Source organism: Macrosteles quadrilineatus, unplaced genomic scaffold, assembly GCF_028750875.1.
Source record: "Macrosteles quadrilineatus isolate MER2022 unplaced genomic scaffold, UCM_ALF_1.0 Scaffold_3__2_contigs__length_128488019, whole genome shotgun sequence".
Lineage (NCBI taxonomy): Eukaryota > Metazoa > Arthropoda > Insecta > Hemiptera > Cicadellidae > Macrosteles > Macrosteles quadrilineatus.
Window position 1 is genome coordinate 74685223 of NW_026542596.1, and position 18305 is coordinate 74703527.

The window sequence follows — 18305 nt, forward strand, 5'->3', positions numbered from 1 at the left end:
CGAGCTGAAAACAAAGTTTTAAAGAAACATGCTTGCGTATGACTATGAATTACGCAATTATAGATTGGGTTAGGGAGACCGAAAATGGATATTTTTATTCAATCCACAAACTCGACAACTTTGGCAAACATACCATAGATTCACATACTTCATCAATAACAAATACATCAGTACTTACTCCATATACTTTGTATGTATAGGGGAAACAGTAAAAAAGGCGGAATTAGATAACATAACATTTTTGTTCTAAATGTAAGTATTTTAAATATTTTTCCAGCCTAGCAGTTAATAAAAACTTTAAAGTGGCGCCTTAATTTTCGAAATTGATGAATATTATTAAGGAAGTATGGCGTATCGACCAAAAAGCCTCTGAGAAATAATGTACATGATGTCTATCCATCGCAAACATCGTTTTAATTTTTATGACACGTGCAAAACTCATATATAGACGTTGTTACATTTTGTAATTTGACGTCCTATGGAAAAAAGTACATTAAATTTAACGTTTCATTTATAACAGTGTTATACCTATGCTTTATTTTTTACGAAGAATGCAGTTAACTAACTGGAAGTTACTGACTGCTACAGAAATACAAGACCATGAAAACCATTCTCCAGTTAGCATATTGCAGTATATTTTTCACCATCCAAATCTTTATAAATTAACTAAGAATAAATATGATTATGCATTTCTTTTACGATTTAATTTCCACTCAAATAACAACTTGTAAACAATTACGTACCTTTCGTTTTAATAAAATGGTACCAATGGAACGTTAAAATAACCTTAAGTTAAATTGATTGGACAAATAATTATTTAACTAATACAATTTCCTTTTAACACATGCTACCTTAGAGATAAATTTTAAGAAATTCAGTAAATGTAGAAGAACAACAAATGTCACGTATAGTTTGGTCGTAGAGGGTTGGTAATGGATTGGCTGCTAAATAATGATTTTTAATTCAATTCAGCGAGACTACGCCCCTGATTTCAACTTTCCTCCCTCAGCATGGCTACACTGCTAGTCAAATGCAGTGATGTAGTCAGTGTGTTGGAACGAAATTTCCCGTTCGAGCCCGGCTTCCAACGCGATGACAAAACGCTAATTAATATTGTAGCCTACTGTTTTGATTATGATTGGAAGTCCGGCTCAAATTATGGGGAAGATTAACTAACAATACTTGTAGGGATAGAAGTTAAAAAAATCTATGAACCTCCATAGTTTACTAAGAATTAAGTGGATGCACTGTTTCATGTCATAACTCAAACTCAACTCACTTTATTTACCTTTTTTCAAAACACAGAATAACAAAAAAAAAACATATGATTATAATTAACAGAAATTAACAGGTGTTATGAAATAAACTGTTCTCACAACAGTAGTTCCTTAGACACAGCTGTTGATTAATATAGCCTATACAGCCAATGGCAACTATGGGACCCACAGTTTATAGTGGAATCCGAACCACATTTTTTCATTAACTATCTGCCGTTTTAACAACTATATATATCAAATGTTGTGACCCCATATTGCACGAAATAAAATATGCATGTATTTTAGTATTTTGTTGTTTATTTGGGCAATATATAGGCATAACATGTATTTATAACTTTAAATAATTTTATCGTTGACACATATATAAATGACTGGCGTTACATTTTCTGTAAAACGTGGTAAAACTATGCAGTATCGTAGTCTAGGTGGTAAAAAGAAAAACATTTGTTGTTACACAAAATGTAGCCTAACACTATGCAGCAAAATGCGCTCAACCGGTATTACAACTTAGCAACACTTGCAGCAATGAACATATATGTATCCATATCAAATGGGGCCTAACATCAGAGATGAATTTGTATGTACTTATGAACTGTATGTATTTTTATGTCCAAGAATTGGTTAACGTTCTAATCTAAAGTAACTTCTTATATTTCTAAAACATTTTTTTATGAAACTTATATTTCATACAAATATTTGTTAGGCTTATTATGGGTTAAACCAATCAAATCTCTAATTTAATTCGAGTGTTTATGATAGAGCGTAAATGGAGTTATGAAACTTGTAGCATTAATAAAATCGTACCATTTTAGCTTGTAGCATATCTTTCCTATTTCCAATTTTTTGCCAGCTGTATACTTCATAACTTGTAATACAATGAGGCAAGCTTTGAGAAATTGAAGACTGTTCTGAGCAAACGGATTCACTAAATTATTATTAAATAAAATACTTAGCCATGAGAAATACCACTAAATATCAATAGATATATTTTAATAAACACATTAGCTATGTAAATGAATTTAGAGTTTTCGATTTTACCATACCATACCCGCTGCCAAAAAATGACTGCTCTGAGTTCTCAATGTGGTTTATTTAAAAAATGTTGTAAAAAACCTTGATCAGCATCAATGGTTTATATGTAGATTTTGACTCTATTCAGATACACGTATGTTTAATATATGTTGTATATTGAATAAAGACTATTTGAATCTTGAATCTTTGAATCTCGAATGCTAGTAACTTATGTAAATCTGGTTAAATAAATGAATTATGACTTTAGAGTAAAAAAAAAAAAATAGTTTAGTTTATTGAAGCGTTGTTGCATGTCTACCGGTTAAGGATATATAAGAAATTACCAAGTTATTCTTAAGGATAATAACAAAACTGTTTTAGTTTTATTGTTCTCGGATTTTACTTCAATCAAATTTGGTAATCTTTGTTTATTTCATACTGCTTAGCCAACAACCTTTCAAAACAAAAACGCACCGAAATTACCTTCCCCGTAGCAGCAAACCCGAGTAGGTACTCATTGAAATGAACGTTATTTAACGAGGAAATAATCGGACATTTTTCAGAAAATACGAGCTGCTATAGTAACCGAGCTTCGCAACGGGAAGAGAACGTGGTTAAATCGGATGTATAGTTTACAAATCTAGGCCTGTTATGGATCTAAGAATAAACACTTAATTTTAACACCTAACTTTGTGTGTAATAAAATTCTACACAGAAACAGGTACTTTTCCATCCCGTGGATGGAAAGTTACCCTTTGCCATGCCTACACACGGAAAAGTTACGTAATGTAATTTTACGCCACACTACACTATTTTGACGAACTTTCCACGCAAGGATTTAGTCCAGAAACAGCTGTTTGCCGCCAGCTTATTCAAATGGGGTTTCATTGCGTACTACTGTTCTGCAATGAGTTTTACCGGACACCAATCAGCTGATTATACTTGTATTTGCGTGGCAATGAGTGGTTATAAACAAAAACATAACCTCTCTTGGAGGTTATGACTAGTGATTTTTAGTCCTTTAGTTGGTGGAAATATATAAGGATTTGTACGGATTAAGTAGTATGGCGTAAACTATCGTACGTAACTCGTCCAAAATGTGTGTACCGGACTCGTATGGTAATCCCGTACTCGACTTCGTCTCGCACGGGAACGACCACCGGGGCTATAGAATACATTATAGAATACATTATTACATGTATTCTATAGCCCCGAACGACCACACTCGTCCGGTAAACACTTATTTTCAGGACTAGTAACGTAATATACTATTCCCGTCTACTTAGTCAGCTGTTGCTGTTGAAATAAACAGCTAATTTTAACGGCCTATTTTTTTTTAAATATAATATAATGTTCTGTCCTAAATAAATTGTGTTATGAATGAGTTAAATATGTACTGATTTTTCTGTGTAGTATGATGTAAAGTATCGTGTTACTCACCCGGTACTATAGCTACCGTACTCGCACGAAAATCCCGCACTCGGCTACGCCTTCGGTGAAACACCTTACCGGGCTAGAATACTCTAGTAACCAAATACAGTAAGTAGGCATATACTATTTCTTTATGCCAACTGCATTTAGACAAGGTGTTTACGTTTCCCAAGCAGCCATTACAGTTTACAAGTAGTGGTTTGTGTGTTTGAAAATACTGTTACAACTCTATGATTTATTTTAAATACCCCCTCCCTCCGCAGCAAACCTGCAGACTAAACGAATTTCCATTTGCTTGATTGGATTTACATCATCTCCTTAAAAATATCACAAAATTATTCCCTAATTTGAATATAGCATTAGTTTAACAAGTACTTAGGTCTGTTGCAACAGGTAGGGTTTAAAGGGGTTTAAAAAATGTTATTACATGCAGTTTAGTATGAAATAAATGCATTTTCAAAATTTGATCAAAATATGTTCATAAACAAGCTAACTACAACAGTTTACTTATTCTCCATAAGAATAAACATAGGGATTTTAAACTGTTCGAGTTTTATTCGTAACCAGTAAGCGCACAATAATGCTTCAATATACTAAATAATTTGTTTTTTAACTCAACAAAATAGTTTGGAAAGAAATTTGCAAAATGTTATGTTGTCATTACTTTTTATGGATCGCCATATTGGCAATGGAAAGGTTAACAAAAGAATCAATGCATCTGCAGTTTGTTTAGGTAAACTAACGCAGTTTTTACATTTCCTCATTTCCGGTGTAAGTTGCTGATACAAATGTACTACAACTCATTTAATATTTCAAAGTGTAACAATGAACAACGTAAAATCGTTATTTGGGTTAATCTGTTTGTAACACTAAGCTAGCAAGTTAAATGAAAACTATGTATATCATTATAAATTTCAAATTAATTTCTGATTGAAAAAAACGTTGGATGGATACCATAACTAACTATCCTCAAGCAAAGTTTTGCCTAGATAGCAAGTTTTAACTACTTTCTTGCACGAAAAAAAACAGTATAATAAATCACAATACAAGTGTGAAAAATGACAAATTATTGTAAAGCCTTCAAACGGCAGAACACAATTGATATACACAAAATAGTTGAGATAGCATTGACAAATTTGAAGGAGACTGCAGCTGCAGGCGCCGTGGATAGAAGTCGTTCGGAGGTTAAAAAAGAACGACTCTTATTCTGGACTCAACCGAGCTGTTCAGCAAGAGCTGTTCACCTTCAATTTGAATCTCCCGCTCTTTGTCGATCTGTTTTGCTTGTCGACATTTTGCGTGTCGATAAAGTGGGAAAATTTACACAACCGTCCCACGTAACAGACATCCCACATAACCGACATCCCACTTTACAGACATCCTATATTACCGACACTGTCGACATTTTGAGTTGTCGACATTATGGGACTATTTCAGTGTCGATCTTTTGGGATGTCGATAAACTGGGACCCCACGGACGCTTTTACTTGTGTTGTGTTGTCAAGGCACCAACCAGCTAGAGCTGTCTGCAAGTTGACGCAGCTAGTAAAAAGTGGTGTCTGCTAACGGAACGGAATCTTCCTTCTGTTTGTGCTTCCTGAGCTTCAGTGTGTAGGCTACGTACAAAATTGTCATGTTGGCATGTTTTATTATTTTATGATCATTAATTGGCTGCTGACAAATTTATAAAATACTACTTGGTCACACATAACGAAACTACAGAAATCGATCATTAGGATGACGACACTATTGTCCAAGTTGTTTACTTTTATACCTCCAAAATTTGAACTTCCAGTTGTGAGATACAAGCAATTTCATTCTTCAGGTGTAAGGTAGGATGATTTTAGTCCATATTTTTAGTGAGAATTTAAAAATAAATTCCTGTGATATGGTGCTAATATTTTGATGGTTATTCAAGATTGATTTATCTTAAACAAGCATTTAAAGGTTTTAAGTTACCTTTTCCACTATTGATCTAACAAATCAGTGCATGAATCACTAATTCTCTGGATAGGTATCATACTAGGGATACTTTAAATTTTCAACTATAGATCAACCTCTTAAACATTTTATTACTTACCGTGTAGGCCTAGCATTCATGAAAACACATAACTTATAATCACAATTAGGTAAGTTTAACATCTTAAATAAATTAAACTTCAAGAACTTAAGAATTCCCAAAGAATAATATCTTATAAGTGAACTTCTTCAAAGGTTATGCTCCTATCATGTACGGCAACCCTGAATCAAAAAGGGGGAAATCGTAGCCTACTTTTACTCTAAATTATGAGTAGATCATAAGTAATATAGATTATGGCCTATATAAGTTATGCAGAATTAAGTTATTTTCTTTTTCTGTTATGACTAAAGTAACTTATACCAACAATTTGTTAGTTTAAGTTTTATTTTTCAAACAATAGTTGTAATGAATATACCAACGCGTATATTAACAGGTATATGGCGGATAGTAACAAAATTCAAATCAGAATTAAAAAAATATCTAGTAGAGTTAAGTTTAGAGGACATAGACAGTTACCTAGACGGTGACAAAAATTAGTATTAAGCTGGTTATTCTTTGTATTAACCCTGACCTGTCCAATTCCTTAAGGCAAAGGACTACGGACGGAGAGATCATGTATCATGTATCATGTATGTACCTATATCATTGTCTGTTCCCATAAGATTCAAGGCAAAACTCATTGATGGACGTCAGATTGCCAACACAATACTGGCCGAGCTCAGACAGGAGACAGAGGAGTGGGTTGCGGCAGGTAATCGACGTCCCCAACTCACAGCTCTACTGGTTGGAGAAGACCCTGCAAGCACAACTTATGTCAAGAACAAGATGAAGGCTGCTAAACAAGTAGGTGGGTTGTTAGTTTATATTACACATGTCCAAAAATAAGATTAAAGTTTTTTTGCTTTGAATTCAAAGAAGCATGTAAGTTAGGCCCCTATGGCTTCTTTTTCTAACTGAATATTAAAAAAAAAAATCCCGCCCCAACAACTAAAATTTCAGATAGGCCTGCAAGAACCCACCACATTACGCTACGGTGCTAGTGCTCCTAGCGAGCGCTTGGAGGAAGTTTCACTCTGCACGGCCAGGGGCAGGTCAGTACCGGCCTTGCTTCTGTGTTGTGAAGCTGTAACCTGGTTCTCGGCCGGCTAGCTTGGTGGCGAATTGTAGCGTCAGTTCAGTGTTTTGTTTTTATCTGTGTTAAGCTGTAAGGTTGTAACTAGGCTATAGCAATGTATTAACAGTTTTTCTATTCAGTGTTTGTATATTTTTCAATTTTTGTTTCACTATGTACTTGATTGTTGTATATCCTATATGTTGTAAATAGTTGTTTTTCAGCAAGAAGTTTGGTGGCTGGCCGGCCACCTTTTGAGAGCCAATTTAGATTAATGTAGCATTAATATTTGTTCACTTGATAACGGGAGGAGTTTATCCACCTTCAGAAACGTTGTGTAGTATAAAACACTTTTGGAGGATTCCAATTCAGTAACATAACATAAAAACTAATGTCATTATGAATTTAAAAAATTCTTTAAAGTATTATTTTGAAATTCAAAATTAGGTAGATAAAAATAACTTAGGACCTCAAGATCTTAAAACTAAAGGCGAAAGGGTGAACATTTGAGTTATTGAGTTTTTTAAGTATGTGAGGGTTGAGTTATCAAGGTGTGTTATCAAAAAGTCCAAATACTGAGGTGTTGAACTCTCACAACCTTCATAACTTGTCTTTTATATGTGACTAGTACCGTAAGATTGCATATTAATCTTGAAATACCATAGGTATGTATTTTTAGTGCTGTATCTAGAAAATATTTCTTTTTCATTATAATGATATTTCCAGGAATCCAAACCAAAACAATCCACTGTTTGATGAGCATATCAGAGAAGGATCTTCTACAGCACATCCACCTTTTAAACAATGATCCAGAAGTTGATGGAATTTTAGTCCAGGTATACAATACTTGGTCATCAGACATAGCCGCGAGTAATTACCATTTGACTGTATGGCTTTCAATCAACAGCTGATCACAGCCAGCAAATCAACTTAAAAAATCAGTTTAGCCATAATTCTTTCTAAATTGAAACATTACTTTTGTCAACCAGCTCCTGTAGTGCAACAAATGTTACGGCCGTTTCAGTATCACTGTGTCATTAATCACGCCTTTTGGCTGAAGGTATGTCTGATAATGGCAGTGATGCTGAAACGGCCGTAAAATTTGTTACACTACAGGAGCCGGTTGACGAAGGTAATATTTCAATTTAGTTTTAGAACCAGCTCAGGGGCTAGAAAATATGGATTATAAATATTTCTTTCCTTTTTTAAGAGATAAAATCAACTAAAAGTTTATTTAGTGTACATATACCACGCTTAGGACTATTTTGTGTTCTAGTACAGTGGAATATGCTTATTTGAATTTCCTTAACTTAAAAACTTCTTAAATTAAAACTTTTCCCTCGGTCCCTAGAATTACCCTACTCTAGACCTATGTTAGGCCTACATTGCACGGTGTTGCGATGTGGTTAGTGATGTAAGCCGGGTAAATACCCAGTGGGTAGGGTATTTATAAATGGGTATTTACCTGCAGTTATATCCGGGTCTCTATTGCTATTTCACATCTCTATATGTGTCTTATATTGCCCACTACTATCCAGTCAAGGTCCATTGTGTTCTCCTCCCCTACTCCACCCTCAACATTGACATTGCTATTTTGCCATTGGTCGGTCACCTCCTGGCCAGATCCTTACCTACCAACCGAGGTTTTGTTCAGTAGTCATACAAAGCACTTCATACTCAGTTTTCACTTATCATCTTTTAATTTTGTATGTAAGTTTAGACATTGTTTACACTTGCTAAATCGAGCAACAATGTAGCCAACTTGAAAAATCTTTGACTCCTGCTGAAAAAGTAGGAGAGATATAGATATAATACCTTACATTGTTTGAATGCCTGTATTTTAACTGCAGTAAATGCAATCAAAAGTGGGATTTTTAAAATTTCAAACCTCTTTACTTATCTTTTCTAGGCCACGGTAAATTTTTGTTTGGTAGTTTGAATTTTTTTGGTCCCTTGGTTTTGTTCCACTGTATTAGTTTAATTTGTATCCACCCTTGTTTCAGCTTCCAATCCCAGACCACATAACAGAAAGAGCGATCTGTAATGCCGTGGCACCATCAAAAGATGTAGATGGTTTCAACATTGTAAACGTCGGCCGTTTCTGTTTAGACATGAGGACACTTGTCCCTTGCACACCCCTAGGAGTGCAGGAACTCATCAAAAGATCAGGTGACTCATTGCTCAAGAATTGTTAACATGCAGATTTTTTTTTGTTTTTTTTTACTTTTGAAAACTTAATTGAAGGGATTATTTATTGATTTGGCTTTGGCTCTTTTAAAGGCCAAGATTAAAACACTCTTTAGTCGTGATTTCCATTTTGTTTTTTGTGAGTTAAAATCTCCGTCTCACTCAAGGTCAAGACAACAATGGTCTGATGTACAATAGCGTTTTGTTACTTTTAACCGATCCTTAATGTGTGTCAGTCGAAAACAAGTTTCATGATCAATTGGATTTGTGTCCACCTATCATAAGTTGTTACACCTACGTTTTTTGCAATTGTTCTTTGAGATAGGGAATAAATTAAATAATACACGCATCATGGTTAAGTTAATCAATACAGTAGTACCCGTTCGAATTTAAAAGTGTTATTTAACCTGTACAAAAGCATTGATCTCAATCATGCTAGGTTACCATTTTTAGAATAAAACAATGAATTTAACTGTTCAGGTATTTCAACATTTGGAAAAAACGCAGTCGTCTGTGGTCGTTCAAAGAACGTGGGAATGCCTATTGCGATGCTTCTTCATGCGGATGGAGCAGGTAATTACAAATTACCTGTTTAAAATATCTGTACTAGGTATATCCTTGTTGTCATGGGCATACATTTAAATAGTGTCTTAAAAGCTAAAGTTCTCAGATATTAAATGCTAACATGCTAGCTAGTATTTACTTGATCTTTTTCATTTTATATCTGTGCCCTACTTAAATTCACAAACTGACATTATTCACATTTTTTAAATGGGGCAGTCCAGACCCAGTCTTGTTATTATTATATGGCAACTAAATTATACCAGCCTAACAACAATAGGATCCAGAATTGATTCCACTCTGGATTACACCAACTTTCAGATTTGAAGGCGAACACTATATGAACATGCAACTACCCAAACAATCGAGTTTTATTTGTTAACCAAGCATTGTATAGTTTATAAGAATTGTACTAGCTAAAAAAATAGTTTTCACTTGTATTGAAGTCCATTTTAAATGAGGCGCTAAGATCATGATCAGGTCAAAAAATGTCATCATCACTTCTTCAGAAGGTCGTCAATCTATATATAGTACACAGACACATGAACATTGAAACAATAAAAATGTACATTTACTTTCCTAACTCAACATCCTTTCAGGCGTGTTGCATTATTCCCATAACATTGTTATTTTTTTGTCACTTGTCTATACGTATTATGTGAATCGACAACATTCTGGTGAAGTGATCCTGACATTCTCTTAAAAGGTTAAACTATTTGCTGTATTAGCAACAATTTGGATTACGAAGCAGGTATTTATATCGATATTCAACGTAATTCGGAGGCTAACGTCAAAAAACCAAACCACATGGGATTCAAATAACAATTTGCAAACTAGCGACCCTGTTTACACATGAACATTTAGTTACTGCTGCTACAACAGTGAAAACATAAAGTTAGTCTTTACTGACAAGTTTGAACGTGTTCCTGCAGGTGAGACAAACGCGATGGACGCAACCACTACGATCTGCCACAGGTACACTCCTCCGGAACAGCTGGCCGTCTTCACCAAGACAGCTGACATCATTGTATCAGCCGCAGGTAGGTACATGTGGTCTCATTTAGGTGTAAACTGTGTAGGCCTATTCCAAATTCAATTTCTATGTTATAGTTTTCCTGCAAATTTGGTGTAAGGTGACACAAAGTTTATAGTTAGTGATACAAAATTTGGGGACTAAGATGGGATCTGATCTGAGTGATATAATGAGCAATGTTTGCTTGTATGTATGCTTGCACAAAGATCTCAAAAAGGGCTTCAATGATTTCCTTCAAATGCTATAATATAATATACTTTATTATAAAATTAAAGGGGTTAGGATCATCAGGTATTTGGTTTTAAAATATAGATACCACATCAACACATTAGGATGTGTATTTTAAGGAGAAGATGATTGAGTAAGATGTCAGCTTTGATACTGAATACAATCAGCTGGTTCATTAGTCAGGATAATTCATTTTATGCTCAATGATCAAACAGATGGGTATTTTTATTAGGAACAAAAAAATCTGCAGAAACAGCTGTTTTAAGTACATGGGTTGCGGGTCTATAGTAGCATTTTTACTCCCTAGGGCCTAGAGAGTAAAAAGTGTTTTTAGCCCCCTAGGGAGCAAAAATCAGCTGTTGTCAACTCAGTTGTAAATTTTGATTATAAACAACTGAAAGCATAGAACCTCGCTAATTCAAATTTCAGAGGAAAGACAATATATTTTGAATTATAGGAACTTTGAAATATAGAGAGTTTGAATTATAGAGGTCAGAATTAATAAAATTCAAATTATGGAGGTCCCAGTTTTAAGTGTAGAGAGTTTGAGAGAACGGAGACTAATGAACACATTGTGGATTATCAATAAGAGCGTCAGTTCATGTTTCAACAGGCATATTTTTTGTTCTAAATTCGAATTCGGAATTACAGAGGCTTACGGTGACGCAGTTCGAATTGTTGAGGTTGACTTCGAATTTTGGAGGTAACAATTCGAATTATGGCAACAAAATTTTAATTGTAGAGGCTCAAGTATGTACAAATTTGAATTGTAGAGGTAGCAATAATCGAAAAAATCACTTTCAATTATCAGTATATTATTTGTCGAATTTTAGAGGTTTTCTGAGGGTAACAGACAAACATTACTTTATAGAGGTTTTCGAATTATCGAGGTACGAATTAGTGAGGTTCTACTGTATATTGATTGTTTAATCGCTTGTAGCTTATTGTTGCCTTCTTGTAAATAGTTTGACATATCGATAGTATAATGTAATAAGCACATTATCGATAGTACACAATCGCAATAGACGAAAGGATTGAATCACTGACTTAACAGCTGCTTGTTTGCATTAGCAAATTAAATTGAAAATAAGTTTAAGTAGCATTGAGGGGTTATCTTTAAATGAAAAATATTTTAGTTTTGTAAATTAATTTGTTGAAATAATGGAGCAATATGACACAAAATATAGTTCATCACACGAGCAAAAAGTGACTTTTCAACCCTGGCTCATTTTCCGAGCTTGGGTCGAAAAGAGTACTTTACGCCCCAGTGATGAAATATACTATTTACACTCTGAAATATCACCCTGAAGACCGATAACAACCATTAACACCTCAAAAATATCAACCCATTCAAACCATCTAGTTAAGGGGAGGCTCAGATCCCCCAGTTTTGTTGGGTATCTAAAACATTTTCGTACAATCATTTGAAATCTAAATCATCAGTGGATTATATAATTGGTTGAAAGTTAAGGGTGGAGTGAGTAATCGTCCAAAAACATTAGTATACTCTACTTAAATAATCTTTACACTTTTTATCACATCAAATTACAACCATATTTTATAGCTAATGAGATTATTTCTAGGAGTTCCGAACCTGATACAGGCCGATATGGTGAAAGAGGGAGCTTGTGTCATTGACGTTGGAATCACCAGAATCATCGACAAGGCTACTGGGAAAAATCGTCTCGTTGGTGACGTAGACTTTGAAGGTTAGTGTCCACTTTTTGAACCAGTACTGTTGAAATTCACGTTGAATACATTATCAAAGGCTTTCCATAAATATTTTTATGTTTTAAATGAGTTTTGCATAATTTATTGTTTTAAGTAGGTAAAGTAAAACCGCGTTTACACAAAGCCATTTGACGAGCAGGTCACCTGCTTCAGGTACCTTGAAATACATTAGAGGCAGGTAACCTGCCTGCATATTGGCCTCGTGGCAATGCTGCTTAAGGGATGAGAAAAATACCTCTTTAGGACTGTCCAAGATTAGCCAATCATACTTCTAAAATTCCATTAGTTTCCCCAAATGGTATCTTATAACCCCAAGCCGAAGCAGCATATTCCAAATATACACTTCTCGAAACCGTCTCGGTGATTGTCATAAAATTTGTAATTTTTGTCAAGAGTTTAATTTATTTGTTTATGGCACTATTTTGGAACTCGTACTGTTAGTTAAAATGTAAATTCCATTTCCAATAAAAATAGATTATTTTTATTTGTCTGTATTTGGTTTCAGGCCGTGGTTTTCAAATTGGTCCCGTTTGATTATGAATGAACATCGGGTTGTTTCAATGTCCATTCCCACAGGAGGAAAGGCCTGTTTAGGCCATGTTACACTCCTTTCCGCTTAATTTATTTTCTCTTCTTGCAGTATGTAAGTAAACACTTACAGTCTCTTGGCCGGATATAAAACTATCCAGCATAAATAGTTCTGCTACATGTAAAATTACAATTACCGGTACTTAGGTTTCTCAGTTTAATTTGAAGTTATTACTCCTAGTGCAATTTGATTCTGATTGAGTTTTTAAAACGAATATACTTTACAAAACTATGTTGTATTAGATAAATTGTTAGGAAGCTGTTGACATAAGCATAACTTGTAATCCTCTAATTAACCTGCATGTACAAATTTAATCCTCCAAAGGCAGCTTAAGCCAAGTTTTCATGTATCTTTTTGAGCTTTTATAAAATTAATTTTTCTAGCTCTAAATCTAAAGCAGGTTTTTTACGTATGTTAATTGGAGAAACTTAAAGAGTGTAATACATGTTTATTGCTTTAATGCTATGTTGTTGTCCACCAATATAAATTTATACCAATATAAAATTACAAAGTTTATTTGCTATTCTAATTCTACTTTGATGAGCTACTCTTATTTTATAATTGTTATTCAATCTAATCACCATCAAGAGCTGAACCCTTCCATTCATATTCAGTTTAAATAGTGCACCAAAGTTTGCATTGCTGTCACAAAAAATTTAATTGTATTGAACCCTTGCTAACTGAAACAGCATACCTAATTACCTTGACATAAAACATCAAGATTAAAAATTGATTTCAGAAGGTTTATAGTGGTCGTTATTGGCGACTTGACATTTATGTGTCATACTTACTTACTAGGTATTTATTTCTATAACTAATTTTTCCGTTCCAGGAGTCAGCGAGGTGGCTGGTCACATCACGCCCGTGCCCGGAGGCGTGGGACCGATGACGGTGGCGATGTTGATGAGGAACACACTCCTCGCTGCCAAACACGCTGTCATCTACAACATCCTGGACCCTGGAGCAGTCATACATAAGGAGGCCAGTCAACTACGTCCTTGATCTCGGCTCTACACTGACGACCCTTGTTGAATCCATCGCTAAACAAGTCGCCAGTTTTTGTGTAACAGTGTTCTTTAAAGCTGCAGCTTTGATATCGGTGCCTTTAATATTTTTCTTGTTCATCTGATGTTGATCTGAGTTGGACTGCTAAAAAGAATTTTTCTAAAACAAATGGTATACACCATGCTTTGTTGAGTACGAGTGGTATGAATTGCACAAAAATTGCACAATGAAACCACACATTGTGAATCTACCTCAAACAATGACCTTGTGCATGTTCATATTTAAATAACTCAGAAACCGTAAAAACAACTATTAAAGTGGGTGTATCTTTTATTTGATATGTTTGACATTCTTAAACAAGTGACACACATTTTGATTATAGACCATTTTCTTTTTAGCTGTTCGACTGAAAAGTTTTCTTTACTGTGATAGGTGCTAGCACACCTAAACGTGTCTTATTTGCTCAAAGTGTTGCATAAAAATCTACTAGTTTAAAATTAGTAACATTTATTTGCTTTAGTTAAGTCATTATATTTTATTGTGAGTATGGATACCAAGTACATGGAGAGAATTTTACCTCAAGATTGTGAAAAACTTCAGTATTAAAATAATTATGTTACACATCCTTATTCTTCTCAGTCGACTAGGTAAACTATGCTTGATTGAATTATTAATGTTGTATTTCAAATGCTTTGCATTGTATTTAGGGCCTTCTAAACCAAAAAGTAGTTTTGAGTTCCAAAATACAGTATAATCTAATTAAAAATCTCTATATTAATATTTTTTTATTTAACCTGGTGGATTATTTGTACAGGCAGGGTACTTAGTTTCAAAATACATTATAATATAATATTATTTATAAAAGAACCCTATTTCAATGGAGATATGTTTACCAACCAGTTAACAAAGGATGAAACTTTAAAGTTAGGTTAGGTAATAAGGACAAGTTAGGCAATGTATTTTAATCATTACTTCATCAAAAACCTTACCAAAAAGACCGATTTGTCTAAAAATGTAGAGATAGGTAAATGGAAGCTGGCTTTTGCTATACCAACGTAGACAGAGTTTAAGGCTCCCTTAATATAACTCAGTAATTGTGAGAATAAAACTTCAAGTATTCGTGAAAGTGGCATTAATAAAATACAGTAGAACTCCGAAAACCCTAACTCCAACTATTCGAGGTGCACAAAATAACAAAGAATCGTTATTAAAGAAGGCTGATGTCATGGTCAAAGAAAAATCTGAACATCTCCCCGCGGTCTGCAACCATCATAGCCCCCCAAAGTCACAAAAGCCTTTACAGTAGACTCCCTCTTATCCGTACACTTTTTAACCGGACATCAGTTTAGACATGACATCTCTCAACCGGTCAATTTTTATTAGCACAGCGGTTTAACCGGACTAGATCGGCAGGGAGTATGCAGTACTGAAACGACTGCTCTCGTGGGAAAGATTTGAGACCAGTGATCACGTGTCTAAATACAATGCTCACCTTAATTTAATTCAAATACTGTATACAATATGCATTTAAACGGTCCGTTTTAACAAGTTTTTGGGGACGTCGGTTTAACCGGAAAAACCTCCTCGGGACCAAGGCCAGTCCGGATAAGAGGAAGTCTACTGTATCATCGTACCAAAATCTTTGCAGACATGTTCTATGATTGCCATAACATTGTAATATGAAAATATTGGTTTGAGCTCAATGATTCAAGCTTTGAGGATAGGCTTAGCTTGTAAAATCTTTATCACTACAAGGTTAACTTCCAACGATCCAAACTTTAGATCATCTGAATGTGGTATGGTTGGTCCCCATGATTAGGATGATTGGAGTTCTATTGTAAATTTATGTAGCTCTCACAGCTTGCTTGGTATAATAAATAAAGGCCTTTTATTCATCTTATACTTCATCTTGTGAAAATTGTGGTTTAATTTTGTAATTTGGATTAGTTTGTGTAAACTTAAGACTGTGCTGTGAGTTTTGTTTTCATCCCAGAATTTGGTTGTGATTATTTTGTTGTTTTATTGATTGCACTGTAAAATGTAGTGATCGCGAGAATTTGCACTGCACCTTCACACACAAGCCTATACACACTCAAATCGTTTGAAATGTTTCTGTGTGTCACTGTGTGTTAATTCGTAAATCATGCAAAATCTAAATTGCTGAAAAAATAAATATAGTAATTAATAACGTATTTCTCAGTAAGGAAGTAGTGTTCACCTTTAGCAATGTTCTCAAACACAAATTTAATAAATGTTGTCTTCCTATTCATTAAAGCACTTAGTTCACTATGCAATAAGCATTTATTAAAAATATTTTGGAAGAATGTAAAAACACAATAAGAAATTGTATTCTCCTCTTTTTCATTTGGAGTGTACTCAAGCATATTAATTAGAGGCAAAATAGTTTAATATAACCAACCACAAATTTTGACATATGATTTGAATAGATTTAATAGAAACCTTTTTGTACTCCAAGTAAATACACTGTAAATCTACACGATAAGTTTGATTTCTCTTTGTGTGTGGAGCAGGTTATACCATTGATAGTCTATTATTCTTTGTCAAATCCTGTGATGTATAATTTAGGCACGTCTACTTATTTCATAAAATTTTGTACGTTTTTTACTGAAACAAATTCTTGCACGTAAAGCTATCTCTTGTAGTATTATTTTCTGAGAAATGGGTCATCTTAATTTTTTAACTAGAAGTGAAATTATCCTCTTACAAGATGTTAAAATGATATTTTACTGTTAAACTTCAAAATGTTTATATTTAAGTGTCAAAACGTTTTCTACCAGTGCTGTGCTAGTTCTGTTCTTTATTAGGCCTACTTAGCCAGTGCTTTCAAATTTCTAGAACAAAACTTGTAAGCTTGTTGTTCCAATTCAAAGAATACATAAGATGACTAGCACGTTGGGACTTAAAACTTTCACATGAGCTCAGCAATAATTATTTTGGAGCAGGAAAATCGCTGCATATTCCTTGTGCTAACCTATTTATCTACTCTATTTATTAACTCTCACGTTGGATCTTGTATGATTGTATATGCTTGCAAAACATGTTCATGGTTTCAAGAAATAGCTTTTATTATACTAGGACTGTTATAAATGTTTTTATTTTGTTGTTTTTACTGTCTACGAACTAGGACTTCTGTTTTTATATTTACAATTGTTCTTAAAGTTTTTGCTACAAAAATAAAAATGTACAAAATTAACTAGAGTTAATGTTATTTTAAAATTCCTTTTAACTTATCGTTCTTCAGCTTGTCCTACCAGTTATCTTGGAGGATTCCAGTATATCATTGAATCGTAAAGTTTACTAATTTTCTAGTTCTAAGTAGTGTAGCGTGCATGAAATGTAGTGATTAATATTTTCAGGAAGGTTATGTTAATAATAGGTTAAATGGGTAAATTTCATGGCTTCAACAGTATGATACTAAAATTTTGAAATCACATACGGTATTATTTTTAAAAAATTGTATATTTTATCACTAGGGCGTAAAGTGACTCTTTACACCAAGGCGAAGCCGAGATCAGAAAATGAGTAGGGTTGAAAAGACACTTTTGTCCGTATGATTACTTATATTTTATATCATATTGCAATATTATTTAACAAACTTAGCTACAAAACAATACACTTTTCATGTAAAGATAACTATCAAAACAACTTTCAACTTGTTTTAAATTTTGCTAACGCAAACAATCAGCTGTTTATTAGTTTATTAAATGATTCTTTCTCCCATTAGCTTGTCCATTAATTAGTATTTTTACAATATTATGCTTAATGCTTTGATGGAAAGTGGTCCAAACCATTAAAAATTGCAAGTGGGCATCCGGGGAATCAAATTAAAATTTAATCAAAAATGTTCAAGCCTTAATCTAATTTTTCCTTTATTTAATGGGTTTTATGGAAAAATTATACCATTAAATATCCAAATTAAGAAAAACCAGAGATACCATGAATTAGTAACCACTTGCTACATTTCATCAAAATCGGACCACACGTGTCGTCTGTAGCGTTACACATCCACAAAGATCACTTCAATAACCTTTTTTTTAGTTTAGAGGGAGAAAGTAATAAGGTGAAGTCAGCAGTTATTAATTAGCATCTAATAAATCTGC

The 18305-nt window shown here is 33.9% G+C and overlaps 1 protein-coding gene across 2 annotated transcripts; it reads left to right on the forward strand.

Moving 5' to 3' along the window:
* The first annotated feature begins 5282 nt into the window (after window positions 1-5282).
* LOC128988503 (bifunctional methylenetetrahydrofolate dehydrogenase/cyclohydrolase, mitochondrial-like) lies at window positions 5283-17380 on the forward strand. Of its 2 annotated transcripts, none has more exons than XM_054409846.1 (8): window positions 5283-5551; window positions 6402-6586; window positions 7577-7686; window positions 8854-9019; window positions 9518-9610; window positions 10531-10638; window positions 12443-12568; window positions 14012-17380. In XM_054409846.1, the coding sequence occupies exons 1-8, from the start codon at window positions 5457-5459 to the stop codon at window positions 14179-14181; spliced, it is 1053 nt and encodes a 350-aa protein (XP_054265821.1). In that variant the 5' UTR covers window positions 5283-5456; the 3' UTR covers window positions 14182-17380. The 2 variants fall into 2 exon arrangements, with proteins under 2 accessions (XP_054265821.1, XP_054265822.1); XM_054409847.1 differs by lacking the exon at window positions 14012-17380 and adding an exon at window positions 13096-13189.
* Window positions 17381-18305: the final 925 nt, after the last annotated feature.